At 50.5% G+C, this 27,940-nt stretch overlaps 1 protein-coding gene across 4 annotated transcripts in view; it reads right to left on the reverse strand.

Annotated features, from left to right (window-relative positions):
* Positions 1-25: 25 nt before the first annotated feature.
* The window catches only part of LOC105491293 (interleukin 34), a 74,530-nt gene continuing 46,615 nt past the window's right edge, over positions 26-27,940 (reverse strand). For 2 of the 4 annotated variants that reach the window (XM_011757538.2, XM_071084907.1), the window contains exons 2-7: positions 14,219-14,646; positions 6,700-6,833; positions 4,065-4,142; positions 3,615-3,773; positions 953-1,088; positions 26-709 (exon numbers count right to left, since the gene is read on the reverse strand). In XM_011757538.2, the coding sequence (XP_011755840.2) occupies positions 519-709; positions 953-1,088; positions 3,615-3,773; positions 4,065-4,142; positions 6,700-6,833; positions 14,219-14,246 (726 nt within the window). In that variant the 5' untranslated portion in view covers positions 14,247-14,646 and the 3' untranslated portion in view covers positions 26-518. Of the gene's footprint in view, positions 710-952; positions 1,089-3,614; positions 3,777-4,064; positions 4,143-6,699; positions 6,834-14,218; positions 14,647-27,940 lie in introns of all 4 variants that reach the window. The other 2 variants (XM_011757536.2, XM_011757537.3) reach the window with 1 other exon arrangement.

The following is a 27,940-nucleotide window of genomic DNA, read 5'->3' on the forward strand; positions in this document are numbered from 1 at the left end:
CCCTGAAGATGCAAAGCAAAGCAAACCAAAGGAAGCGGGTGTTTAATAGAAAAAAGAAACTGGAAGAGCATCCGCTATGGCTAGATGTGGCACTTGGCACCGCCCTCTGCCCCCAGCTCCCCAGTCTGCCAGCCTGGGGGGTCCTAGAATGGCCACGTCGTGCTGCCCGTCTCCCTGCAACCCATGGCTGTGGCCTCACTGCTGCGGGCCACAGGAGGCTCAGCACCCCCTTCAGGCGGGGGGACAGTGAGGGCAGCGCCAGGAGGGGCCAGGAGCTGTGTCCCCATCCACCTTCAGGTCCCCAGGTCCCCTCCGCTCCAGGTGAGGCCATGGCAGCTATGGAAGGCAGGAAGCTGAGCCCTGCTGTGGTGCAGAATCCCCCTCAAAGTAAAAAACCCCCTTCCCCGGGGTCCTCTCCCAAGGGGGGTCTCACCACCACCCCTCGAAGTCTCAGGTCCAGTTGAACTCCTGTGGGAGCTGGTCTGGCTGCCCCTATCTGCAGTCACCATCCAGAGTGCTCAGGGCAAGAGGCCCTCGCCCTGTGCCCTGACCGGCCTCGCCAAGCCTGTGGAGTGAGGCGGGGAGCTGGGGGACCACGGGGGCGGAGGGTACAGCTGGGTGGCCGCATATTGCAATGAGGGCTCTGGGCAGTAAGACTGAGGACTTGGCACCTCACAGTCCTGCCAGTTTAGGACGGAGCTTTGTTTACCTGCAAGGGGTAGGAAAAAAAAAAAAAAAAGACTGCAGCAGTGTTCAAGACCACCCTCCCCACCAAACCAAGCCACGTGTGCTGGTCCCCCCACCCTACCCAGGGCCCATCCTGGCTTCCAGAAATGGCTTGTAGCCCTGGGGAGCAGAAGATATGCCCGGGAGGATGCCGGCCCTGCCAGCTGGCCTGGGCCCAGATGCCCGACCTCCCACCTCCAGGCCCCATCCCCTGAGAGCTCCTTACAGCAGGAGCAGTACAGCAGCTCCATGACCCGGAAGCAGTTGTCCAGCAGGGCTTTGGGCCGCACCGGCTTCAGGTTCGACCCTGGGGCATTCAGGAGGGACAACACGGATTCCACCTTGGGGCTGACCTCCACATCCTGGAAAGGAGGAAACCGTCAGGAGCAGCGGCGAGATGGGGCCGCACCCCAGGAGAGCCGTGAGCGCTGTCCAGTCACCTGGAGCTGCCCAAACCTCGGAAGAAGGACCAGACATCCTGTGACTATGAGCCTGGATAGCTATTTCTCACCATCTTCTTCCTATGGGCATGGGGAGGGTCCCAGATGCCACCTCTCACCCATGCACAACTCAGAGGCTTTACTTTTTTTCCATCCTTGGAAAAATGAGTAAAGGGCTTAGGCCAAGACAGTGAGGAAAGTGGGGTATCTCGCGCCCAGGCACGGCCACCCACCACTGCATGAGGACCCCCTGACCTGGGGAAAACTGTCCCTCAGGAAGCAAACACCTCCATCAACTCCAAGGAACAAGAGAAGGCCCTCACAGGGACACTGAGGCTTAAGTCACATACACAGGGCAGGGCGTCCAGCTCCAAGCTGGTGTGGTTTCTCTCCACGATACGCAACAACAGGGTCATGTGGGGTGTACCGTGGCACCGAGGGAAGGAAGTCCCTGAATAGGAGGTCAGGGCCACTGCAGAAAGCATCGTGGGAAACGTGCGGGTGATCTTCTGGAAGGGGGCGACCACCCAGGCAGCATGTCCTGGGCCAAATTGTCCCTCTCCTCCCCCAAAAATCTGTGTCTTCATCCTACCCCTTGGTACCTGTGAATGTGACCATATTTGGAAAAAGGCTCTTTGCAGAGGTAATTAAGTTCAGTATCTTAGAAGGACATCATCCTGGATTTCGAGTGGGCTCTAAATCCAATGCCTGATGTCCTTGTAAGAGAAAGGTCACAGAGACAAGGAAACACAGGGCAGAAAGCCATGAAAAGACCGAGACGGCCAGACACCGTGGTTCAACCTGTAATCCCAGCACTTTGGGAGGCGGAGGGAGGCATATCACTTGAGGCCAGGAGTTCAAGCCCAGCCTAATCAACATGGCAAAACCCCGTCTCTACTAAAAATACAGGTGTGGTGACGGGCATCTGTAATCCCAGCTACTTGGGAGGCTGAGGCAGGAGAATTGCTTGAACCTGGGAGATAGAGGTTGCAGTGAGCCGAGATCGCACCACTGCACTGCAGCCTGGGCGACAGAGTGAGACTCCGTCTCAGGAAAAAAAAAAAAAAAAAAAAAAAAGCCACCACAGAGGCCAGGTAGGGTGGCTCATGCCTGTAATCCCAGGACTTTGGGAGGCTGAGGCAGGAAGATCACTTGAAGCCAGGGGTTCAAGACCAGCCTCGGCAACACAGCGAGACCCCATCTCTAAAATAATAAATAAAATGAAATGAAATAAAAAAGAAAAAGAGCCACCAAGGAGATCAAGGAGTCTCCTGACTTTGTAGGAATTGAGAGCCTCCCCACCAGTCTCGTCCCAGGAAAGCTCCAGGCAGCTGCAAAAACAGGTGCTGGTCCCTAAGCCCTTTCACCATCGGAAGCTCACAGTTGGCCTGGGAAGTTCTGCCCACAGGCTGGGCCTTGTCAGCAGCTGACTGGGCTGGGCAGCAGGTGGGTACCTGGGACAGGTGTGCATCAGAGTCCTGAGGAGGGCTGGTGGGGACGGGGAGAGGCCCCATAGCACACACGGCCCTCGTGGGTCATCTTGCCACCTTCCTTTTTACTACAACTCAGGCATTTTAGAGGCCAATATCCCTGAGGCCTCAGACCAATTTCTCTGAGCAGGGCGGGGATGGGGGACCTCTTTTTTTTTTTTAATTAACTAAAGTCCATAATTTACATTAGCGTTCACACTCTGTTGTACAGTTCTGTGGGTTGTGACAAATGCATGATGTCATGTATACACCGTGAACGTATTATATAGCATCCTTTTTTTTTTTTTTTTTCTGAGATGGAGTTTTTCACTCTTGTCGCCCAGGCTGGAATGCAATGGTGCAATCTCAGCTCACTGCAACCTCTGCCTCCCAGGTTCAAGCGATTCTCCCCCCTCAGCCTCCCAAGTAGCTGGGATTACAGGTGCCCACCACCAGGCCTGGCTAATTTTTGTATTTTTAGTAGAGATGGGGTTTCACCATTTGGCCAGGCAGGTCTTGAACTCCTGACCTCAGGTGATCCACCCATCTCGGCCTCCCAAAGTGCTGGGATTACAGGCACGAGCCACTGCGCCAAGCCTGCAGCGTTTTACTGCCCTAAACATTCCCTGTGCTCCATCCATTCTTCCCCTCTCCCCCTACCCTGCCTCCAGGACCCTCGTGTTGCAGAAACAAAGAGGGTACGATGACTTGCCCAGGATCAGAGGCATCGCCTGTCCCCAGAGCCCAGCTCTCATGGCCACCACGGCCGCCTCGTCCTTCCGCAGGCCTCTTTTCCTGCACCCCTCCCCCACTTCTCCCATGCCCCTCGGCTTGTGCCCATCTTTCCGTGTGTTCATCCTTTCCCTCACCAGCCCTTGGCCACACCTCATAGATTCATACACGCGCATGCTCACACACACACATGAACACACGTGTGCACACACATGAGCCCCGCCTGCCACCCTTCCTCACGACTCACCATGAGGCCCTTCTGGACATTCAGCAGCAGCGTCTGCACCTCCTGCAGGTACTTCCAGGACGGGTGGCCGTCGAGCAGCACGTCCTGCACCGACTCAGTGGCACTGAGACTCACCAAGACCCACAGATACCGCAGCTCCCGCTCGCTCACCCGGGCCCTCTGCTGCGGAGACAGAGAAGTCACTGCAACCCCAGAGACACAGGCCTCTGGGTTCTGAGCAATCTGACCAGCCCCTCACCAGGAACTTGCCCCTGCACAGGGAGCAGACACGGGCTGTGCACTGCGGACAGTGAACAAACGTGTGCCTGGGCCAAGGGCCAGCCTGCTCTTGGGGCTGAGGAGAGGCCCCAGGCCAGCAGCACCACCTGCCAATGCCAGCGCGCCTCTGAGGCTGGGCCCACCGGATGTTGCAGGAGGCAGGGTCCCCCCAGCCCAGGAAGGGATTCTTACCAGCCTGGTGACATTGGCGATTCTGAACACCCCCTCGTAAGGCACACTGATCTTGTAGTTGATGGGGAAGTAGTGTTTCTAGAGAGGCACAGGAACAAACTATGAGGCCAGAAGTAGAAATGGCCAGCAGGCTCCCCAGCCTCCCAAGTGATCTTTTTTAAGAGTTAGTCTCACTCTGTCACCCAGTCTGGAGTGCAGGGGCAGGATCATGGCTCCCTGAAGCCTCGACCTCCCAGGCTCAAGCAATCCTCCCACCTCAGCCTCCCAAGTAGGTGGGACTACAGGTGTGTGCCACCACGCCCAGACAATTTTTTTTTTTATTTTTTGTAGAGATGGGGATTCGTCATGTTGCCCAGGCTGGTCTTGAACTCCTGGGCTCAAGCAATCCTCCCACCTCAGCCTCCCAAAGTGCTGGGGTTATAGGCATGAGCCACCACGCCCAGCCTCCAGATTAATTTTGATGTAGAAGGAGAGAACTCAGGGCCCAGCCTTTTGATGGTAGAGGTGGTCCTGTGCAGAGAGGTCTGCCTGGCTCCTAACTGGGATAAAAACAACTCACTTTCCTCTGGGACACAGGGAGGGCGAAACAAAATACGCAGCTCCTATTAAGGCAGAAGTTTCACGCTCAAGAGTGAGGGCGCGCTACTTCAAGAAAAACATACTATTGGCCGGGCGCGGTGGCTCAAGCCTGTAATCCCAGCACTTTGGGAGGCCGAGGCGGGCGGATCACGAGGTCAGGAGATCGAGACCATCCTGGCGAACACGGTGAAACCCCGTCTCTACTAAAAAATACAAAAAAAAAAAACTAGCCGGGCGAGGTGGCGGGCGCCTGTAGTCCCAGCTACTCGGGAGGCCGAGGCAGGAGAATGGCGTAAACCCGGGAAGCAGAGCTTGCAGTGAGCTGAGATCCGGCCACTGCACTCCAGCCTGGGCGACAGAGCAAGACTCCGTCTCAAAAAAAAAAAAAAAAAAAAAAGAAAAACATACTATTTTGTGGGTGAGAATCTTTTTTTTTTTTTTTTTTGAGACGGAGCCTGTATCTGTCGCCCAGGCTGGAGTGCAGTGGTGTGATCTCAACTCACTGCAACCTCTGCCTCCCGGGTTCACTCCATTCTCCTGCTGAGTAGCTGGGACTACAGGCGCCTGCCACAACGCCCGGCTAATTTTTTGTGTTTTTGGTAGAGACGGGGTTTCACCGGGTTAGCCAGGATGGTCTCGATCTCCTGATCTCGTGATCCGCCCGCCTCGGCCTCCCAAAGTGCTGGGATTACAGGCGTGAGCCACTGCGCCCGGCCGAGAATCTTATAAAACCTACGATGGTGATGGTTGCACAACTCTGTGAACTAAAAAACCTTTGAGTTGTGCACTTCAAATGAGTGAATTATGTCTTTTATATATAAATATGTACATTCTATCCCAGTAAAGCTGTTAAAATAAAAAAGACATAAGCCAAGTGCAGTGGCTCATGCCTGTAAGGAGAGAGGCTCACTTGAGCCCAGGAGTTTAAGGTTACACTGAGCTATGATCCCGCCACTACACTTCAGCCTGGACAACAGAGTGACACCCTGTCTCTAAAAATTAAATTAATTAATTTAAAAAGTTACATAGGTCAGGCATGGTGGCTCACACCTGTAATCCCAGCACTCTGGGAGGCCAAGGTGGGCATGTGGCTTGAGCCCAGGAGTTCAAGACCACCCTGGGCAACATGGTGAAACCCTGTCTCTACTCAAAAAAAAAGATTTAATTAGCTGGGCATGTTGGCACATGCCTGTAGTCCCAGCTACTCGGGAGGCTGAGGTGGGAGGATCATTTGAGCCTGGGAGATGGGGTTGTAGTGAGCTGAGATTATCTACTGAACTCTAGCCTGGGCAACAGAGCAAGACCTTGTCTCAAAAAAAAAAAAAAGTTTTTTAGAAAAAGTAAAAAAAAAAAAAAAAAAAAAAGTTGGGGGGCTGGGCACCGTGGCTCACGCCTGTAATTCCAGCACTTTGGGAGGCCGAGGCGGGCGGATCACGAGGTCAAGAGATGGAGACCATCCTGGCTAACATGGTGAAACCCCGTCTGTACTAAAATTACAAAAATTAGCTGGGCATAGTGGTGCATGCCTATAGTCCCAGCTACTTGGGAGGCTGAGGCAGGAGAATTGCTTGAACCCAGTAGGTGGAGATTGCAGTGAGCCAAGATTGAGCCACTGCCCTCCAGCCTGGTGACAGAGCGAGACTCCGTCTCAAAAAAAAAAAAAAAAGACGCAATATAGCCACACAGACATCTCCACTCTGCAAAAAAATCAAAGACTCCAATTTCTAGGTCTTTATCTCCCCGGCTAATAAGTGCCTGGGGTTCCTCAAAGAGCTCCAGCTGTACATTCCTGAGTCAGATGGTGAGTGCCACTGTGGAGGTGGGATTAAAGTGAGATCAAAGAGCAGTGGAAGCTCCAGGAGATGGCAGGAGAGGGGTCAGTAAATGCAGACCAGGTGCATGGGTAGGTTTCAGAGAAAGACAGAGAAACAGGCCATGGTCAGCTCAGGGCTGACACGGGTCCTAGAAAGGGCTCTGAATGTCCAGAGGCCTATGCCAGGTAAGCCCCGGGACACAGGGACAGGGACAGGGACACAGCTGGTGCCCACGTGGTTACCATGTACTGAAGTCGGTTCCTGTACTGCAGCTTGTCCCGCAGAAAACCCGTGACAGTGCACTCCTCACTCTGCGTCAAGGGCCATATCTCCAAACGCTCGTTCCCACAGGCCATGCCAAGGAGGATCCCAATATCTGTGGACCATACCCAACAAGAGCACATGAGCACCCTCCATCTCATCCACGCTGTCCACAACGTGCAAAGCCGAGCACGACCGTCATCCGTTTGCATAGGTGACAAGCACCGATGGGAAAGGTGTGGTGGCGGGCATGGGATCTGGAATGCTTTCCCTGGGGTCTGGCTCCAGAATAGCAAGATCAGGCAGGCACGAGCAGTCCAGAGGGTCCACATCCACCCCACACCAACCACGGGAGCCCCCCAGGAAGCACGCCCCAGGGTCGACGTCTGGTCTCCCTGCTTCTCTCGCTCCGTGAGGCAGGCACAACCTCCTGCCCAGGACAGCCTCAGCCCCTGGTGTCCCGGTGACATGTTTTCAAAGCTTGGTGCTGGGTTTTCCAAGCCAGACATTCAAGGAGATCGAATCATCCTGGATTCTGGTTTCAACTTGACAAATGACTCTTTAGTCATCCACCCCACTTTCTTTCCTGCTCTATCTGATCTTAGCGCCCCTCCCAGCTGACTATGCCAGCGGGTCAGTCGCGTTTTCCAGTCTGGTCATTCTAGGACATTAAGCAGATCTCACACTTGGCTGCGTCTCTTCCTGCAACAAACGAACCGCTGAAACATTACCATCCTTTGCCACTGAGGGTCACTGTGACTTCAAAAATAGCCTAAACGATTTCCAAGTGACTGAACAGAAAAAATAGGAGAGAATTCGCAACAAATATGAAAAAAGGTTAAGTCCATCAGAGCAGAAAGAATAAAACAGAAGTAGGCCAGCAACTACCCAAAATATCAGACTCACTAACTAAATAAATTCATATTAAAACAATCAGATATAAATTTTTTTTTTTTTTTTTTTTTTGTCACCCTGGCTGGAGTGCGGTAGTGGGATCATGGTTCACTGCATCCTAGAACTCCCAGACTCAAGCGATCCTTCCGCCTCAGCCTCCAGAGTAGCTAGGACTACAGTTGCATGCTACTACACCTGCTAATTTTTGTATTTTTTTGTAGAGACACGGTATCGCCGTGTTGGCCAGACTTGCCTCGAACTCCTGAGCTCAAGCAATTCTCCTGCCTCAGCCTCCCAAAGTGCTGGGATTATAGGTGTGAGCCACCGTGCCTGGCCCATTTTTCATATATTCAAATGAAAGTTTTTGTGTTTGTGGTTTTAGGTCGTTGGGGCTTTTTTTTTTTTTTTTTTTTTGAGACAGGGATTTGCTATGTTGCCCAGGCTTGTCTCCAACTCCCAGTGTCAAGCGGTCCTTTCACCGTGGCCTCCTGAGTAGCTGGGATGAGAGGCAAGTGCCACTACACCCAGCTTCCCAGCCTTTTTTTTTTTTTTTTTTTGAGAAAGAGTCTGGCTCTGTTGCCCAGGCTGGAGTGCAGTGGCGGGATCTTGGCTCACTGCAAGCTCCACCTCCCGGGTTCACATCATTCTCCTGCCTCAGCCTCCGGAGTAGCTGGGACTACAGGCGCCCGCCACCACGCCCAGCTAATTTTTTTGTATTTTTAGTAGAGACAGGGTTTCACCGTGTTAGCCAGGATGGTCTTGATCTCCTAACCTCGTGATCCGCCCGCCTCAGCATCCCAAAGTGCTGGGATTACAGGCGTGAGCCACCGTGCCCGGCCTTTTTTTTTTTTTTTTTTTTTTTTAAGACAGAATCTTTCTCTGTCGCCCAGGCTGAAGTGCAGTGGCACAATCTCAGCTCACTGTAACCTCCACCTCCCAGGCTCAAGCAATTCTCATGCCTCTTGCCTCAGCCTGCCAAGTAGCTGGGATTACAAGCAAGCGCTACCACACCCAGCCGATATTTGATATTTTCAGTAGAGATGGGGTTTCACCATATTGGCCAGGCTGTTCTCAAACTCCTGGCCTCAAGTTGATATCCCTGCCTCTGCCTCCCAAAAGTGCTGGATTTACAGGCATGAGTCACCGTGCCCAGCCATACACCCAACTCATTTCATTTTAATAATTAATACTTGATGTTGGCCAAATAGTGCTGTCCTGGAAAGCAATTTAGCAGTTTCTGTTATTAATGGATTTAATAGTATCTGTACTCTTCAAACCACTAAGCCTTAAAAATGTCAATACCCTATCACCAACTAAATTCACTTCTAGGAATAAATTGGAAGAAAAATAAAAAAGATATAACCAAAAAATTATGAACAAAGATGTACAGGGCAGCATTTATTTCATAACAGTGAAAATATGGAAATGGCCTAGATGTTCCATAATAATGCATGTAGCCAATAAAAACCACATTGCCAAAGACATGGCTGTGCTATGAGAAAAATTAGATATGCTTAGTGAAGCTTAAAAATAGCGTGACTCAACACTGTCTGTGTTCCTACCATGACTACCAAATCTCTATGGGAGATTTTTTCATGTTTTTCTTTTCAAATAGGGTCTTGCTTTGTTGCCCAGGCTGGAGTGCAGTGGCACCATCATTGTTCACTGCAACCTCGAACTCCTGGGTTCAAGCAATCCTCCCTCCTCAGCCTCCCAGTAGCTGGTACTACAGACACCACCACCACCACACCCAGTTAATTTAAAAAAAAAAATCTGTAGAGACGAGGCTGGTCTCAAACTCATATGCTCAAGCGATGCTCCCACCTTGGCCTCCGAAAGTGCAGGGATTACAGGCATGAGTCACCACACTTGGCCTTGGCCTTTCAGAGCATTTTTTATGTTCTATAATCCATATCTATTATTGTTACAGACAAAAGCAATAACCATCCTCCTTTTTTCTTTTTTTTTGACAAAAGCAGTCAGGCAGGCTGAGTCACCTCCCGAGCCACCCCCAGCTATGAGTAGGAATTACTGATCGGATTTTCCCCACTCCCCAGCATCTTGGAAGACTTTGTCCTTACAGCCCCTCTGGTCTGAGCCACACCACCTATTTGCTACCTCCCCACTGCCTTCTCCACACCTGCCCTGCTCAGGCCTCCTGCCTGGCCTTTGCCACTACGGGACCTCCCACCGGAGTGCCCTTGATCAGCTCAAAGCCTCAGGCCTCCTCAAGCCCTGTACCCCACATAGCCCCACATTTTTTGCTAAGTTGCAAGTTTGCAATCTATCTTGCACTTCCTCTCTCTCTCTTCCCCTGTGCCTGATACAGTATTGGGCCAGAGGGACAGATAAACACAAACTAAACCAGTGTTTGGCCCTTTAATATCTGCTTGCTTTCTGTTCTAAGTCCTGAATCCCTCGGCTTGGCACCCACCCTTGCAGGTCAAGATCATCCCTGCCTCCTAGGCTCATGCTTTGCCCTGCACTGGGTACGCTCTCACACTACAGACCTCTTTCAAAGCCTCCCAGAGACTCCTCTCTCCCCATCACCCCGCCAGGGTCTCCCCTGCCTGCACCAGCCCCCATTGGTCTCTGTCTCTAGCACCACCTTCCCCATTCACTCACGACCTTGACTTTGGTATGTGAATCCATAACACAGTTAAACACTGCACAGCCCAGCGTGCTGAGCGCTTCACATGTGCATTTGGGGATTTGCCCCAAGCAGTAGAAATGGGAGCAGAGCTGGTTAAGGCACAGGTCGTCCTGCCTGCCCCAGAGTCTCTGCTCAACCAGTCGAGGACGCGGCCAGAGAATCTACCTTTCTAACAAGGTCCCAGGTAAAGCTGTGGCTGGGGGTCTAGAACCACAGACCTAGAGCAGCAGTTGCAAGCTGGTGTCCCAAGGGCCACCTCTGGTCCACAGGGATTTCACATAACAATTAAAACTTTCAGCTTTTCTTTAAAAAAATCAATATCTCTGTCCACACTGGGTCTTTTTTCCTGTGTGGTCATCACCATTGGCCGTCTACTCCACCCCTCAACCCTACAGCAGCTGCCCTTCTCTGTGTCCCGTCTGGGGCCTTGGGGACCCGGCAGCTGTGGCCTCAAGGCAAGAACTGTGCCTTGGAATGACACTGAGCCTCCCAGCCTGGCATGGTGGGCACACAGACTGCCCTGGAAACGCTGTCCACAGATGATCTGCCTCTCCCCTAGCTGGGCAGCCTTCCTCTGAGACTGCAGCCCAAACATCACTGCTAAGTGTAAGTTTCCTTTTTTACTGCCTCCACCCACCCAGAGAAACAGGTTAACAGAGAGGCACCAGGCAAGGACAGCACAGCCCCAACCTCAAGGCCACTGTCCCCCACATACTCTATACACTAGGAACCCCACAGCCAGTGCCACCCCTGACCTTAGTCAGGATACCCACCCTGCCTTTGTCTTAGCCCACAGGTAAGAACCCACAAGACAGGCTGGGCACGGAGGCTCATGCCTGTAATCCCAGCAGTTTGGGAGGCCGAGGTAGGTGGATCACCTGAGGTCAGAAGTTTGAGACCAGCCTGGCCAATGGTGAAATCCCATCGCTACTAAAAATACGAAAATTAGCCAGGTGCAGTGGCAGGTGCCTGTAGTCCCAGCTACTCGGGAGGCTGAGATATGAGAATCATTTGAAGCTGAGAGGCAGAGGTTGCAGTGAGCTGAGATTGCGCCACTGCACTCCAGCCTGGGTGACAGAGTGAGACTCCATCTCAAAAAAAATAAAAATAAAAATAAAATAAATAAAACAAGCCGCCAGACAGAGAGGAGGCTGAAGAAAGATCCATGTGAGTACAGTACTCCCTTCCTTGTTCCTGGCCCTAGGTGGGGGGCAGGAGGGGCTTGCCCCCTCTCTGAGATGACCCCATGTGCAGTGACAAGTGAGGCTTGTCACCCACAGCCCCGGGGACCAAATCTGAACCTGTGCAGTGGGTTAAATAGCATCTCCTCCAAATCCACGTTCACCCGAACCCCAGAATGTGACCTTGTTTGGAAATGGGGTATTTGTGAAGTAGGAGGTAGGACCAACTCCAGAGGCGGAGTCCTGACACTGGACTAAATTGAGGACTAGTGAAAACAGGGATGGACGGGGCGGAAGCAGCATTCCAAAAGACATGCCCAGCAGTGTGCTATGTCAGTTTACCATTGCCATGGCAACGTCTGGGAGTTACTGCCCCTTTCCATTGCAATGACCCAATGGCCCAAAAAGTTACTAGAAATGTCTGCATAAACTGCCCCTTTATCTGCATGCAATTAAAAGTTGGTATAAATATGACTGCAAACGGCCCTAAGCTGCTCCTCAGTACGCTTCCTCTGGCACAGCCCTGCTCTGCAGGAGCTGGCACGGAGCTGTAATGCCTCTTCAGAAAAGCTGTCTTCTACCCACCAGCTTGCCTTGAATTCTCTCCCAGGCAAAGCCAAGAACCCTTGCAGGCTAAGCCCCCTTGAGGGCTCGACTGTCCTGTGCCACTTACAGGCATTATTAAATGAAGGATGTCAAGATGAGGCCATCCTGGATTTAGGCAGGTCCCTAAATCCAGTGACTAGTGTCCTAGGAAGAAGAGGAGCGGACAAAGAGACACGCAGAGGGAAAAACCACATAAAGACAGAGGGAGACCTGAGTGACTAGGCCACAGGCCAAGGAGGCCACGAGCCACCAGGAGCTGGAAGAGGCAAGGGAGGCTCTTTCCTAGCACCTTTGGAGGGAACACAGCTCTGCAGGCACCCTGATCTCACACTTCCAGTCTCCAGAACTGTGAGACCATACGTTGCTGTTGCTCTAAGCCACCCAAAGCATACTAATTGGTTATGGCAGCCCAACTTCCTCAGCACCCCAGTCCCTGGGCACCAGCCCCCACCTAAATCTGCTGCTCTCCCTCTCTCTCATCCCCCAGCCAGTCCTTGCCTGGTCCTAAGACCTGCCTCCTGGAGCTTTTACCCCTCTCCCTTGCTTTTCTTTCTCTCTTTTTCTTTTCTTTTTTTTTTTTTTTTTTTTTAAAGACAGGGTCTCACTCTGTTGCCCAGGCTGCAGTGTAGTGATATAATCCTTGCTTACTGCAGCCTCAACCTCCTGGGCTCAAGTGATCCTCCCACCTCAGCCTCCTGAGTAGCTGAGATTACAGATGTATGCCACCACACCTGGCTAATTTTCCTTTTTTTAGAGATGGGGTCTCGCTATGTTGCCCAGCCTGGTTTCAAACTCCTGACCTCAAGCCATCCTCCTGCATTGGCCTCCGACAGCGCTGGGATCACAAGCGTGAGCCACCAGCCCAGCATCCCTTGCCTTTCATTCGCACCTCCACCTCCAGAATGACCCTTATTCCCTCCTGTGCAGACGGCGACAACAGCAACTCCTACAAACACCGCCAGACTCATCTTCAAGAGCAGAGGAACTCCCAATCATGACGACACCCCCACCTGGCTCTCAAATCCTCCAGGGCTGCCTGCTGTGGGGAGGGATGCACGCTTTGCCTGGCTTTCAAGGCCTCCGCCAACTGGGTCCAAACCAGCTCCCAGCCTGGCCTCACCATCCCACCGCCGAACCTTTGCTCACACTGGCCCCTCTCTCTGAAACACCGGCCTTACGACCCCAGGTCTACCCGTGTGAGCACCACCCCACCTTCTAGACCATTTCCAGCAGCCCCTCCCCCACACTGCACCCTTGCTTCTCATGACCTAGGGGCTTCCAGAACATTGGGTCCAGCTGAGTCCTTCCACCCGTCCCTAATGTCCCAACCCTTTGTTGTATATTTTCTCAAGGGCCAGGGTGGACCCAGCTCTTCTCTGAATCCCTCGCAGGCTCATACCCCGAACCTCAAACAATTCCCGAGCACTCAACCCTGTGCCAGGCGTTGGAGACAGAGGCACGAGACAGCAAGGTCCTTGTTGTCATGGCAGTGACTCTGCAGTGGGCACGTGGGAGGCACCAGAAAAATGTGTTGAATTTGAGTCCATTAAATTGAATCTTGGAGACAGGGGATCTTGGTCTGGCCTCCCACCCAGTAGGCATGAGAGGCTTCCAGATCCTTTTTTTCCTTTCTGTCCTCATTTCAACTTATTTTTCTTCTTACCAACAGTGTTATCGTTCTGCTTTTTAATTCTGTTCTGTTAGGAGGGAGGGTTGGAGGGGACCAGGCTGCCTTCTCCAGGCACCTGGCTGCTCTTCTGCCGTGGGTCTTGGATCCCTGGACACTTTCACCAGCCCCCGCCCCACCCCCCACCGGCCACACCCAGGACTCTGCCTCTGCTGCCCGCACGGGGCTCCCCAGCGCTCACAAGCCTGGAAAGGTGAGATGCTGCCACCTACCCCCAGTGCCTGCCCCGACCTAAGACCACCCTGAGGACCATGCCCACCCAGCCAGAACCGCCCACTCAGCTTGCCCGTCAGAGCCTGAAGTCAGCGGCAGACAAGGCAGAGGCTGGCCGTGGGAATCCCAGAGGATGTCTGCAGTCCGACTGTTAAGCATCGCAACTTCTCACCAGCAAGAATGCCCTGGTTGCTATGGTTACAGCAGATCCTGGATCTAGGCCAAGGCCTCCCAGGGCAGCTCCCCAGGGACCCCCCAGTACTCACAGCGCAGCCAGGCGAAGCCCCGGGGCATGGTGGTGTTCCTCGTCCCCCTGAGAGCTCAGGCGCTGTCCCCAGCAGTGTGTCCACAGAGGCCTAAGTACGGCCTACATGGCCTCGGGGCAGTAGAGGTGGCCACTGAGTCAGGGAAGGCTGGCCCTGGAGGAGTGGCCAGGCTGCAGGATCGGGCAGGTGCCCCAGGGGCAGCAGCTGCCCTTATCTGCCCGGCAGCGTGGAGGACAGCCTGGGGGCGGTGGCTGCAAGTCCCATGGCAGCCCAGAAGCAGGTCTGAGCCGGTGGCTTGGGGGGTCTTTCGGGGTCTTCCTTTCCAAGGAGCAGGAGGAGAGAGTCCCTGGCAGGCCCCTCGGAAACTGGGGCTGGGTGACGCTTTCTCTGATTTCTCCGACTGCAGCTGCTCAGTGTGAAATCTGGCTCTGGGAAGAGAAAGGAGGAGAGAAACTGATTATGTAAGAGCAGCACTGCCACTCAGCCATCAGCCACAGTGCACACCGCACCCACAGCCTGCACAGGACCACCCGGCCCTGGCAGCTGGACACGGCTCACATGAGAAATGACTTCAGAATGTCCAAGCAGCCCTGGCCCATGAGTGAGTTACGATGACACCAGCTGGCAGCCTGGGGCCTGAACAAAAGCAGGACCAAAGAATGAACAGGTGGTTTGAGTTCACACACTGAGGGCCGTGGTAGAGTCCATGAATGACTCAGGCTGCAGGACAGGTTAAAAAAGCCGATGAGTTCCCACTCCGAAAACAATGCTAGACGTGGTGGCTCATGCCTGTAATCCCAGCACTTTGGGAGGCCAAAGTGGGAGGATTGTGAGAGCCCAGGAGTTCGAGACCAGCCTGGGCAACATAGTAAGACCTCATTTCTATTAATAAAAATAAATAAATAAATAAGAAAAAATAATTTTTTTTTGAGACAAAGTCTCACTCTGTCATCCAGGCTAAAGTGCAGTGGTGTGATCTCAGTTCACTGCAACCTCCATCTCCCGGGTTCAAGCAATTCTCCTGCCTCAGCCTCCCAAGTAGCCGGGATTACAGATGCGCACCACCATGCCTGGCTAATTTTTGTATTTTTAGTAGAGATGGGGTTTCACCATGTTGGCCAGGCCGGTCTCAAACTCCTGGACTCAAGTGACCTGCTGCCTTGGCCTCCCAAAGTGCTGGGATTACAGGCGTGAGCCACCGTGCCTGGCCAGGACAAAGGTCTTTACATTTATTGAATCTCACAGCAATCTCATGGAAGCACAAAATCTCAGTTTATCAATGAGGAAACTGAGGCCCAGAAAGGTTAAAACACTTGTCCAAGGTCATACAGCTTGTAAGAAGTGTGACCGGAATTCACACCCTGTGGGCTAGTGGCTGCTCCCAAAAGTGGACACCCACACAGGGCTCAGCACGTGTGCATGGTCCTCCCATCTGCCCCTCTGGACTCTGCAAGGTCTGGACCATTGTGTCCGTTCTGCAGATGAGGCTGGAATTCCGTCTCTGATTTAGTTCTCTTCCATCCCCTCGCCTCCTCCCTGTCTCCCCTCTGGTGGGGGGAAATGGCTACAGAGTGACACCACTGGGGGAGAGCAGGTATGACTTTTGCATCTTCTTCATTGTGTGATCCATAGTGCCACCAAAGAATGCTGGCCCTTACCCTGGGAGGTGCCCCAGCAGGCAGGCAGGGCCTTATAGAGAGAACATGGGTTGTTCAAGTTAATCCCTTATGCAGTCACCCTGAATCTCAGTCCCAGTCGCTACCTGCTGCTGCTCCTCTTCCTCGTCCTCCCTCCTCCTTCCTCCTTCCTCTTCCCCCTCCTCCTTCCTCCTCCTCTTTCTCCTTCCTCCTCCTCTTTCTCCTTCCTCCTCCTCTTTCTCCTTCCTCCTCCTCTTTCTCCTTCCTCCTCCCTCCTTCCTCTTCCTCCTTCCTCCTCTTCCTCCTCCTTCCCCCTCCTCCTCTTTCTCCTTCCTCTGCCTCCTCTTCCTTCTTCCTCCTCTTCCTCTTCCTCCTCTTCCCCCTCCTCTTTCTCCTTCCTCTTCCTCCCCTTCCTCCTTTCTCCTCCTCCTTCCTTCTCCTCTTTCTCCTTCCTCCTCCTCTTCCTCCTTCCTCTTCCTCCTTCTCTTCCTCCTCCTCTTCCCTCCTTCCTCTTCCTCCTTCCTCCTCCTCTTCTTCCTCCTTTCTCCTCTTCCTTCTTCCTCCTCCTTCTTTCTCCTCCTCCTCCTTCCTCCTCCTCTTCTTCCTCCTCCTTTCTCCTCTTCCTCCTCCTTTCTCCTCTTCCTCCTCCTCCCTCCTTCTCCTTTCTCCTCCTCCCCCTCTTCTTCCTCCTCCTCCCTTCTCTTTCTCTCATCCTCCTTCCTTCTGCCCCCTCCTCCTCCCTTCTCCCTCCTCCTCCTCTTCTTCCTCATTCTCCTCCTCCTCCCTTCTCCTTCTCCTCCTTTCCCTCCCCCTCCTCCTCCTCCTCCATCCCACCCTGGCAATTCCCCTGCTGTTACATTCATTTGGGGACTTTTTCAGGTTTATTGAGGGCTAATTTACATATACTACATTTTACCCTTTTCAGTATACAATTCTAAACGTTTTTAGCAAATTCATAGAACTGTGTAATTACTGTAATGATCAAGATACAAAACATTTGCATCTACCCAAAAAATTCCCTGCTGCGGCTTCTCAGTCAGCTCCTCCCCCAGCCCCAGCCCTAGGCAACAACTCATTTGTTTTCTGTCCAGCATGCTTGCCTTTCTCAGAATGTCAGATAAATACAATTGTAGTGTGTGGCCTTTTGTTTTGGCTTCTTTCACTTGGGACACTGCATTTGGGAACCAGCCATATTGTTGCAGGAGTTAACACAGATGCTTGATGGGGTTAAGTCCTGATAAACCCATCGTAAGTCAAAAATAACAAATAAAAAACAGATTTAGGCTGGGCACAGTGGCTCACGCCTGTAATCCCAGCACTTTGGGAGGCCAAGGCTGGCAGATCACCTGAGGTCAGGGGTTCGAGACCATCCTGGCCAAAATGGCAAAACCCCTTCTCTACTAAAAGTACAAAAAATAGCCAGATGGCCGGGCGCGGTGGCTCAAGCCTGTAATCCCAGCACTTTGGGAGGCTGAGACGTGCGGATCACGAGGTCAGGAGATCGAGACCATCCTGGTTAATACGGTGAAACCTCGTCTCTACTAAAAAGTACAAAAAACTAGCCGGGCGAGGTGGCAGGCGCCTGTAGTCCCAGCTACTTGGGAGGCTGAGGCAGGAGAATGGCATGAACCCGGGAGGCGGAGCTTGCAGTGAGCTGAGATCTGGCCACTGCACTCCAGCCTGGGCGACAGAGCAAGACTCCGTCTCAAAAAATAAAAAAAAAAAAAAAAAAATAGGCCGGGCGCGGTGGCTCAAGCCTGTAATCCCAGCACTTTGGGAGGCCGAGGCAGGTGGATCACGAGGTCAGGAGATCGAGACTATCCTGGCTAACATGGTGAAACCCCGTCTCTACTAAAAATACAAAAAACTAGCCGGGCGTGGTGGCGGGCACCTGTAGTCTCAGCTACTTGGGAGGCTGAGGCGGGAGAATGGTGTGAACCCGGGAGGCGGAGCTTGCAGTGAGCCGAGATCACGCCACTGCACTCCAGCCTGGGAGACACAGCGAGACTCCGTCTCAAAAAAAAAAAAAAAAAAAAAAAAAAATAGCCAGACGTGGTGGTGCACATCTGTAATCCCAGCTACTCAGGAGGCTGAGGCAGGAGAATCGCTTGAACCCAGGAGGCATCTATAATCTCAGCTAGTTGGGAGGCTGAGGCAGGAGAATCGCTTGAACCTAGGAGGCAGAGGTTGCAGTGAGCTGAGATCACGCCACTGCACTCCAGCCTGGGTGACAGAGTGAGACTCCATCTCAAAAAAAAAAAAAAAAAAAAAAAAATCCCTAGCCAGGTATGGTGGCTCATGCCTGTAATTTTAGCTACTCGGGAGGCTGAGGTAGGAGGATTGCTTGAGCCCAGGAGCTCAAGGCTGCAGTGAGCTAGGATCGCACCACTGCACTCCAGCCTGGGTAATACAATGAGACACTGTCTCAAAAAACAAAAATAAAAAATAAATTACCTTGCTAGACCTATACTGCGATGTCCACCAGTTGGGGCAGTAAGGCCCTGCTCATCCTGTGGGCTTCACTCCCCGCTCCTTTCCTAAGACACATGCTTTGTTTTTGGTTCCTCTGTCCCCTGTCCAAAAACCGAGACCACCTCCCCAGGGAGGGAACATGGAACTTGAATTAGAATCCTGGCAGTTCAGAGCCTGTGCCCCAGCCCTTAAGAGGTGGTGCAATTTCATGTTCAGGATACACACAGCCTGTGAGAAACCCCAAGCACCCACTCAATTTGCTGTGTAACAAATCACCCCAAAATACAGTGACTGAAAACAATCATGTGTTATTTTTCATGAATGACAGGTTGGCTGGGACTTAGCTGATCTAGGCTGGACTTGGCTGATCTGGGCTTGGCTCAGCTGATCCAGGGTGGGCTGGGCTGATCTGGGCTGTCCTTCGCTGATCTGGGCTGAATTTGGCTGATCTAGGTTGGACTTGGCTGATCTAGGCTTGGCTCTGCTGATCCAGGTTGGGCTTAGGTAATCTAGGCTGGGCTTGGCTGATCTAGGCTGTACTTGACTGATCTAGGCTGAACTTGACTGATCTAGGCTGGGCTTGTCTGATCTAGGCTGTACTTGACTGATCTAGCATGGGCTTGGCTGATAGTCTGAGCTACTTGGGAGGCTGAGGCAGGAGGATCGCTTGAGCCTAGGAGATCAAGGCTGAGGTGGGCTTGGCCATGTGAGTTGCTGTGACCAATGGGACATACTTGGACATTGGGACTTTCCCTCTATTGCTGCCAGGGGGCCTTCATATCATGTAAGTAATCCTGGTAGCCTGCCAGAGGAGGCATTACTGAAGCCCCAGACATTTGATGGAGGCTATCCTAGAAGAGCTGGCCCCAGCCAAGTCATCCCAGCATCCTAGTCCACCCATAGAATCATGAGCTATAATAAATATTTATTTATTTTAAGCCGTTAAGTGTTAGGGTGGTTTGTTACACAGTAGGAGCTAACTGATACACCACAAAGGTCCACCATCCCCAAAATGCTCCGTACACTGGTTCAGCCCCAAATAAAAACAACTTCTAGGAGTGGTTTAGATAGCTTCTCTCAGACTGAAGCTCAGTCCCCAGTCAGGAGGACTTTGAGGACAAAAGTATGCTGTCCTTTCCATAGGACCCAGCTCAGGATCTTCAGTTAGAAGAGGAACTTTCTAGAATTCAGGACTAGCCAAGACTTTTTTTTTTTCCTCTGTCATATTTTATTTATTTTTTCGCAACCTTTTTTTTTTTTTTTTTTTTTTTTTTTGAGACGGAGTCTCACTCTGTTGCCCAGGCTGGAGTGCAGTGGCGTGATCTCAGCTCACTGCAAGCTCTGCCTCCCTGGTTCACACCATTCTCCTGCCTCAGCCTCCTGAGTGGCCGGGACTACAGGGGCCCGCCACTACACATGGCTAATTTTTTGTACTTTTTAGCAGAGATGGGGTTTCACTGTGTTAGCCAGGATGGTCTCGATCTCCAGACCTCATGATCTGCCCGCCTCAACTTCCCAAAGTGCTGGGATTACAGGTTTGAGCCACAATGCCCGGCCTATTTTTTGCAACTTTTTATAATGAAAGTTGTCTAAACAAACTGAAACAAGGTAGAATAGTATAACAGACCCCCATAAAGCTGTTACTCTGCTTCAAAAATTGTCAATCTGGCCTGGTGCAGTGTCTCACACCTGTAATCCCAACACTTTGGGAGGCCGAGACAGGTGAATCACTTGAGGCAGAATAAACAACAAGGAGAAGGGGAAAAAAAACAACTTAAAATACCAAAAGAAAAACAAAAAAGTTATTTCCACAGAATTGTCCATGAAAGATCAGGAGTTTGAGACCAGCCTGGCCAACATGGTGAAACCCTGTCTCTACTAAAAATACAAAAATTAGCTGGGCGTGGTGATGCACGCCTGTAGTCTCAGCTGCTCAGGAGGCTGAGGCACGAGAATCACTGGAACCCAGGAAGCTGAGGTTGCAGTGAGCCAAGATTGTGCCACTGCACTCCGGTCTGGGCAACAGAGTGAGATTCTGTCTCAAAATGAAAGAAAAAAATGATCAATCTTCTGTCATTCCAGTTTCACTCATCCCCCAGTTTTTTTTTCCAGGAATATTTTAAAGCAAATCTCAAACATGCCATTTCACCAGTTTGTAGGGATTTTTGAAGTATATAATCACAATATCATTATCACACAACCCTCAAATTAATAACTCTTTAATATGATTTCATAGAGAATCCATGTTCAATTTTTCCCTGGTTATTTTTTAAATCTCTGATGTGCCTCTTAAGTACTTTTCTTTCTAAAAATCAATATATAATTTGCATACCATAAAATTTACAATTTTAAAGTGTACAGGCTGCGTGTGGTGGCTCACACTTGTAATCCCAGCACTTTGGGAGGCCAAGGCCGGGGGATTGCTTGAGCCCAGGACTTTGAGATCAGCCTGGACAACATAGTGAGAACCTGTACCTACCAAAAAAAATTTTTCTAATTAGTCGGGTGTAGTGGCATGCACTTGTGGTCCCAGCTACTTGGGAGGCTGAGGTGGGAGGATCACTTGAGCCAGGTAGGTCAAGGCTGCAGTGAACCATAATCATGCCACTGGGCTCCAGCATGGGCGACAGAGCAAGACCCTGTCTCAAAATAAATAAAGTGCGCAACAGCCGGTGCGGTGGCTCACGCCTGTCATCCCTGCACTTTGGGAGGCCAAGGTGGGTGGATCACCTGAGGTCAGGAATTCGAGACCAGCCTGGCCAATATGGCGAAACCCTATCTCTACTAAACATACAAAAGATTAGCAAGGCGGGGTGGTGTGCACCTGTAATCCCAACTATTTGGGAGAGTGAGGCAGGAGAATCACTTGAAACCCAGAAGGCAGAGGTTGCAGTGAGCCGAGGTAGTCCCACTGCACTCTAGCCTGGGTGACAGAGCGAGACTCCATCCCAAAATAAAATAAATAAATAAAAATAAAAATAAATAATAAAGTGTACAACTTTGTGGAGTTTTTTTTTTTTACTGTACTCACTATGTTGTGCAACAGTCACCATTATTTAATTACAGAACATTTTTATCACCCCCAAAATAAACTCTGAACCCATTAGTAGTCACCCCCTATTCCCTCTTCCTCCCAGTCCCTGGCAACCACTAATATTCTTTCTGTCTCTATGGATTTGCCTATTCTAGACATTTCATATAAATGGGATTTATTACACAATACATGACCTTTCATGTCTGGCTTCTTTCGCTTAGTGTGTTTTCGCTTAGCGTGTTTTCACTTAGCATGTTTTCAGGGTTCATTCATTTTGGAGCATGTTACGAACTGAAGTTTGTGTCTCTCCAAAATCCATTTGTTGAATTTGTAACCCCTAATGCGGTGGTTCCTGGAGATGAGGCCTTGGGAGATAATTAGGCTTGGATGAGGTCACAAGGACGGGGTCCTCATGGTGAGATAATGCCTTTATAAGAAAAGACATCGGGCCAAGTGCAGTGGCTCACGCCTGTAATCCCAGCACCTTGGGAGGCCGAGGCGGGCAGATCACAAGGTAAGTAGTTCAAGACCAGCTTGACCAGTATGGTGAAATCCCGTCTCTACTAAAAATACAAAAATTAGGCAGGTGCCTGTAATCCCAGCTACTCAGGAGGCTGAGGCAGGAGAATCTCTTGAACTCGGAGGGCGAAGGTTGCAGTGAGCCGAGATGGCGCCACGGCACTTCAGCCTGGGCAATAGAGTGAGACTCAGACTCAAAAAAAAAAAAAAAAAAAAAGAGAGAAGACATCAGAGTGCGCTCGCTCTCTCTCTGTCTCTCTGTCTCTTCCCATACTCACACAAAGAACATGTGAGCACATAGTGAGAAGGTGGCCATCTGCAACCCAAGAGAAGAGCCCTCACCAGAAATCAATCTTGCTGGTGCCCTGATCTCAAATTTCCAGCCCAGAGAACGGTGAGAAAACATTTCTGGCCGGGCGCGGTGGCTCAAGCCTGTAATCCCAGCACTTTGGGAGGCCGAGACGGGCGGATCACGAGGTCAGGAGATCGAGACCATCCTGGCTAACACGGTGAAACCCCGTCTCTACTAAGAAATACAAAAAAAAAAAAAAAAACTAGCCGGGTGAGGTGGCGGGTGCCTGTAGTCCCAGCTACTCGGGAGGCTGAGGCCGGAGAATGGCGTAAACCCGGGAGGCGGAGCTTGCAGTGAGCTGAGATCCGGCCACTGCACTCCAGCCTGGGCTACAGAGCGAGACTCCGTCTCAAAAAAAAAAAAAAAAAAAAAAAAGAGAAAACATTTCTATTGTTTAAGCCACCCAGTCTATGGTATTTTGTGATGGAAGGCCAGGTAAACTAAGACACAGGATGTATCCATACTTCACTCCTTTTATTGTCAAATAATACTGCCTTGCATGAATATCCTACATTTTCTTTTTTTTTTTTTTTTTTTGAGACGGAGTCTTGCTCTGTCACCCAGGCTGGAGTGCAGTGGCCGGATCTCAGCTCACTGCAAGCTCCTCCTCTCAGGTTCACGCCATTCTCCTGCCTCAGCCTCCCGAGTAGCTGGGACTACAGGCACCCGCCACTTCGCCCGGCTAGTTTTTTTTGTATTTTTTTTTAGTAGAGATGGGGTTTCACCGTGTTAGCCAGGATGGTCTCGATCTCCTGACCTCGTGATCCACCCGTCTCGGCCTCCCAAAGTGCTGGGATTACAGGCTTGAGCCACCGCGCCCGGCCCCTACATTTTCTTTGTCCATTTCAGATTGTGTTGTTTTCTGGCTTCCTCCAAAGGTAACTAATGAGGATTTTTAGTGTCATTTTGAAATTATTAATTTTGTCCAGGCGCAGTGGCTCACGCCTGTAATTCCAACACTGGGAGGTTGCAGGGGGTGGAATGCTTGAGCCCAGGAGTTCAAGACCAACCTGGGCGACATGACAAAACCCTGTCTCTACAAAAAATACAAAAATTAGCCGGACATGGAGGCATGCACCTGTGGTCGCAGCTACTCAGGAGGCTGAGGTGGGAAGATCACTTGAATCTGGGGAGATGGAGGCAGCAACAGGCCATGATCATGCCACTGCACTCCAGCCTGGGCAACAGAGTCAGATCCCCTCTCAAAAAGGAAAAAAAAAAAAAAAAGAAAGAAAGAAAGGAGGGAAGGAAGGAAGGAAGGGAGGGAGGGAGGGAGAGAAGGAAGGAGGCATGGAGGGAAAGAATTTTTTTTTAAATTTATATATTTCAATCCATTGAAGTTACTTCAAAGTCAGGCTTATTGAGGTGTAACAGATGGACAGTGAAGCTCACCCTCTTTAAGTATACAGCGCCCTTGGCTGGTGGACTTTTGGGCTGTTTCCACCTTTTGGCCATTGTGAATAATGTGGCTATGAAAGTCCATGTGCAAGTTTTTGTGTAGACATAACATTTTCTTGTTGTTGTTGTTGTTTTGAGACTGAGTCTCACTCTGTTGCCCAAGCTGGAGGGCAGTGGTGTGATCTCAGCTCACTGCAACCTCCGCCTCCCAGGTTCAAGTGATTTCCCTGCCTCAGCCTCACAAGTAGCTGTGATTACAGGAGTGTACCACCACTTCCAGCTGATTTTTTTAATGTTTAGTAGAGACAGGGCTTCACCATGTTGGTCAGGCTGGTCTCGAACTCCTGACCTCAAGTGATCTGCCTGCCTTGGCCTCCCAAAGTGCTGGAATTACAGGTGTGAGCCACCACGCCTGGCCAATGTTTTCAATTCTCTTGAGTATATACCTGGGAGTATATACCTATATACCCTGAATGTACATTCAGCCTTTCCTGGAAAAAGCGAAACTCCAGGAACAGAAATTAGATCAGTGACATCCCAAAATGGGAAGTGGGGAAGGGGATTGACTGAGAAGGGGCACAAGGGAATTTTGGGAGGTGAAAGAAATGCTCTAAATCCTGAATGAGGTGTTGGTATATTATTTGTTGAAATTTACCAAACTGTATGCTTAAAGAGGATGAGTTTTACTGTACATTAACTATACTTCAAGAGGCCTGACTTAAAAATAACTTTGATTGAAATATATACATTTTAAAATTAACTTTTTTTTTTTTTTTTTGAGACGGAGTCTTGCTCAGCCGCCCAGGTTGGAGCGCAGTTGCAAGATCTCAGCTCACTACAACCTCCACCTCCCAGGTTCAAGCGATTCTCCTGCCTCTACGTCCCCAAGTAGCTGGGATTACAGGTGCCCGCCGCCACACCCGGCTAACTTTTGTATTTTTAGTAGAGACAGGATTTCATCTTGTTGGCCAGGCTGCTCTCGATCTCCTGGCCTCATGGGAACTACCCACTTCAGCCTCCCAAAGTGCTGTGATTACAGTCGACACAAGGTAACATGGCAGGACGCTGTCTCTACAAAAATAAAAAATACAAAATTAGCCGGGCATGGTGGTGTGCACCTGTAGTCCCAAGTACTCAGGAGGCTGAGGCAGGATGATTGCTTGAGCCCAGGGGACCAAGGCTGCAGTGAGCCACAATGGCACCACTGTACTCCAGCCTAGGTGATAGAGTGAGACCCTGTCTCAGAGCGAAAAAACAAAACAAAACAAAAAGTCTAGCACACACAATTATGTACAGTACCTAATACTTGATCATGATAATGAACTATTAAATTTATTCTTTCTAAAGTTTTTCTTTTAATAAGTGTCCCTGGTCTGTAGCCTAGAGTTTCCTGATTGCAGATTCATGGTTCACATCTGAACATGTTCCTCTGTGTGTGCTGTGTTTTTTTTTTTTTTTGGAGACAGGGTCTCCCTCTATCACCCAGGCTGGAGTGCAGTGGCGTAATCACAGGTCACTGAAGCCTCTACCTCTTGGGCTCAAGTGATCCTCTCACCTTAGCCTCCCGAGTAGCTGGGACCACAGGCATGCACCACCACACTTGGCTAATTTTTATTTTTATTTTTTGTAGATACAGGGTCTCACTATGTTGCTCAAGCTGGTCTCAAACTCCTGGGCTCAAGCAATCCTTGACCCTAGCCTCCCTAAATGCTGAGATTAGAGGCATGAGTCACCCCACCTGGCCTCCTCTGTCTTCTCTTTCTGCATGTTTGCAGTGGGAACAGGCTCAAGCTCAGGCTGAAGCCCTTTGTCACGACACAAGTAGTGCTGTGTTCTTTCAACAGAAGGCACATGACAACTGCGCTCCACTCTTCGCTGATGTTGGCAGCCAATGCCGCTTAATGCCTAGATCCATTAATTCACTGAGGGCTGCTAAATGTGATATTCTAATTCATCTCGCTTTCTGATCAAGCCTTTCCTCACGAGGCAAGCAGAGGCAGCAGCAGATGAACAGCTCTGCCAAGATGTCTGATATAAACGGGATATTGTGCTTTCCTCCTATTTCTGGCCTCTGCCTGAAATCAGATAGTCTCCAGGCCTGTGGAATTTGTTTCCAAATGCCTGCTTCTCAAACAAGATTGGCTGGGTTCTGGACATGCATTTTCCCATATGACCCAAAGACATCTGAATGAATTTGATCAAATACACTCCTGGATCCAGGCTGTACACCTCTGGTGGGTGCCACCTATCTGTGATCAATGTCAGCGTATCCGGAAAGCTCAGTGCCACACCATATCCCAAGAGCATCTCCCGAGCTGGAGTGTTCTCAGGTGAAACAAAACATGGAAATCCATGCCAGCTTTACAAGTGACAGAATCACCAAAACAGCGCGATGCCTTAGTCAGCATTTCCTGACTTAGAGCCAGGTGCCTACCACAACACCCTTGGGCCAGACCTACCCACAAGGAGATAGATTTCCCTGCATTCATTCACTTTTTTTTTTTACTTAAACCAGTTTATTTGTTTCAAAACAAACAAACAAACTGGGCTGGTGCAGTGGCACATACCTGTAAACCCAGCATTTTCGGAGGCTGAGGCAAGAGGATTGCTTGAGCCCAGGAGTTTGAGACCAGCCTGGGCAACATAGTGAGACCTGATCTCTACAAATAATTTTTTGTAATTAGCTAGATATGGTGGCATACCCATAGTCCAGGTACTCAAGAAGCTTGATCCCAGGAGATCCAAGCTGCAGTGAGCCATGGGTGACAGAGAGAGACCAGTCTGGGTGACAGAGAAAGGCCTTGTCTCAAAAAAATAATAAACAAGTATAAAATATCATGGGAAAGCCTATGCAGCTATTGGGAGGATAAGAAACCACCAATCAGGGGACCAGGGAGAGAGTGGGGGGGGTCAGAAGTCAGGAAAGTTTCCCCAGGGAAGGGGATGACTCCAGTTTTTGTCTTTTTTTTTTTCTTTATTTTTTTAGATAGGGTATTCACTCTGTTTCCTCAAACTCCTGGACTCAAGTGATCCTTCTGCCTTGGTCTCCCAAGTATCTGGAACTACAGGTGCGCACCACCATGCCTAGCTAAGTTTTACAATTCTTTTTTACAGACAAGGTCTCGCTAAATTGCCCAGGCTGGTCTTGAACTCCTGAGCTCAAGTAGTCCTCCTACCTTGGCCTCCCAAAGTGCTGGGGTTACAGGCATGTGCCATCGCGCCCAGCCCAATTCCAGTTTTTTGTTTTGTTTTGTTTTGTTTTGAGACAGAGATCTCGCTCTGTCACCCAGGCTGGAGTGCAGTGGCACGATCTCGGCTCACTGCAAGCTCCACCTCCCAGGTTCACGCCATTCTCCAGCCTCAGCCTCCTGAGTAGCTGGGACTACTGGCGCCCGCCACCACACCTGGCTTTTTTTTTTTTTTTTTTTTGTATTTTTAGTAGCGACAAGGTTTCACCGTGTCAGCCAGGATGGTCTGTATCTCCTGACCTCGTGATCCGGCCACCTCGGCCTCCCAAAGTGCTGGGATTACAGGCGTGAGCCACCGCGCCCGGCCCTGATTCCGGTTTTCAAACCTCCCAGAGAGCTCCCTCTGCTTGGAAGCAGGGCTAATTCAAAAGCAGCCCGTGGCTTCTAGCAGAGTGCATGGGTCCACTTTTTACACTGATTTGTAGCATAGAGAAAGATCCAGAAATATACTCTCAAATAATTTTAAAGAAGAAAACAAAGCTGAATGCCTGGGATATCCACTGCATTGCTGTTTACACTTGAAGCAAAAAACAAAACAAAACAACACAAAAAAACCTGGAAATCACCTACATGTCAAACCACAGAAAAGCAGTTAGCAAAATCTGAGAACTGGTATATACTGAGTGCTGACCATGTGCCAATTGCTTTAAATAGAGCATAGCAAAATAATTATACCTTTTTATCCTTGCAGCAACCGTGAGAATCAAACCTCCCAGCCTCTGAAAAAAGTCAGATTCAAAGAAGACAGAGGAAAGAAGTCTCTTGAATCAACACGGTGGAAACTATTTGACATCCTTATATATGTATATACGAAATTAAACTCAACCTTATCTCATACCATGTACAGGAATTAACTTGGCCAGGCACCGTGGCTCACGCCTATAATCCCAGCACTTTGGGAGGTCGAGGGGGGCAGATCACCTGAGATCAGGTTCACCTGCCTGGCCAACACAGTAAAACCCCGTCTCTACTAAAAATACAAAATTAGCCGGGCGTGATGGTGCGTGCCTGTAATCCCAGCTGGGGAGGCTGAGGCAGGAGAATTACTTGAACCTGAGAGGC

The sequence above is a fragment of the Macaca nemestrina genome, chromosome 18 (assembly GCF_043159975.1).
Source record: "Macaca nemestrina isolate mMacNem1 chromosome 18, mMacNem.hap1, whole genome shotgun sequence".
Taxonomy (NCBI): Eukaryota; Metazoa; Chordata; class Mammalia; order Primates; family Cercopithecidae; genus Macaca; species Macaca nemestrina.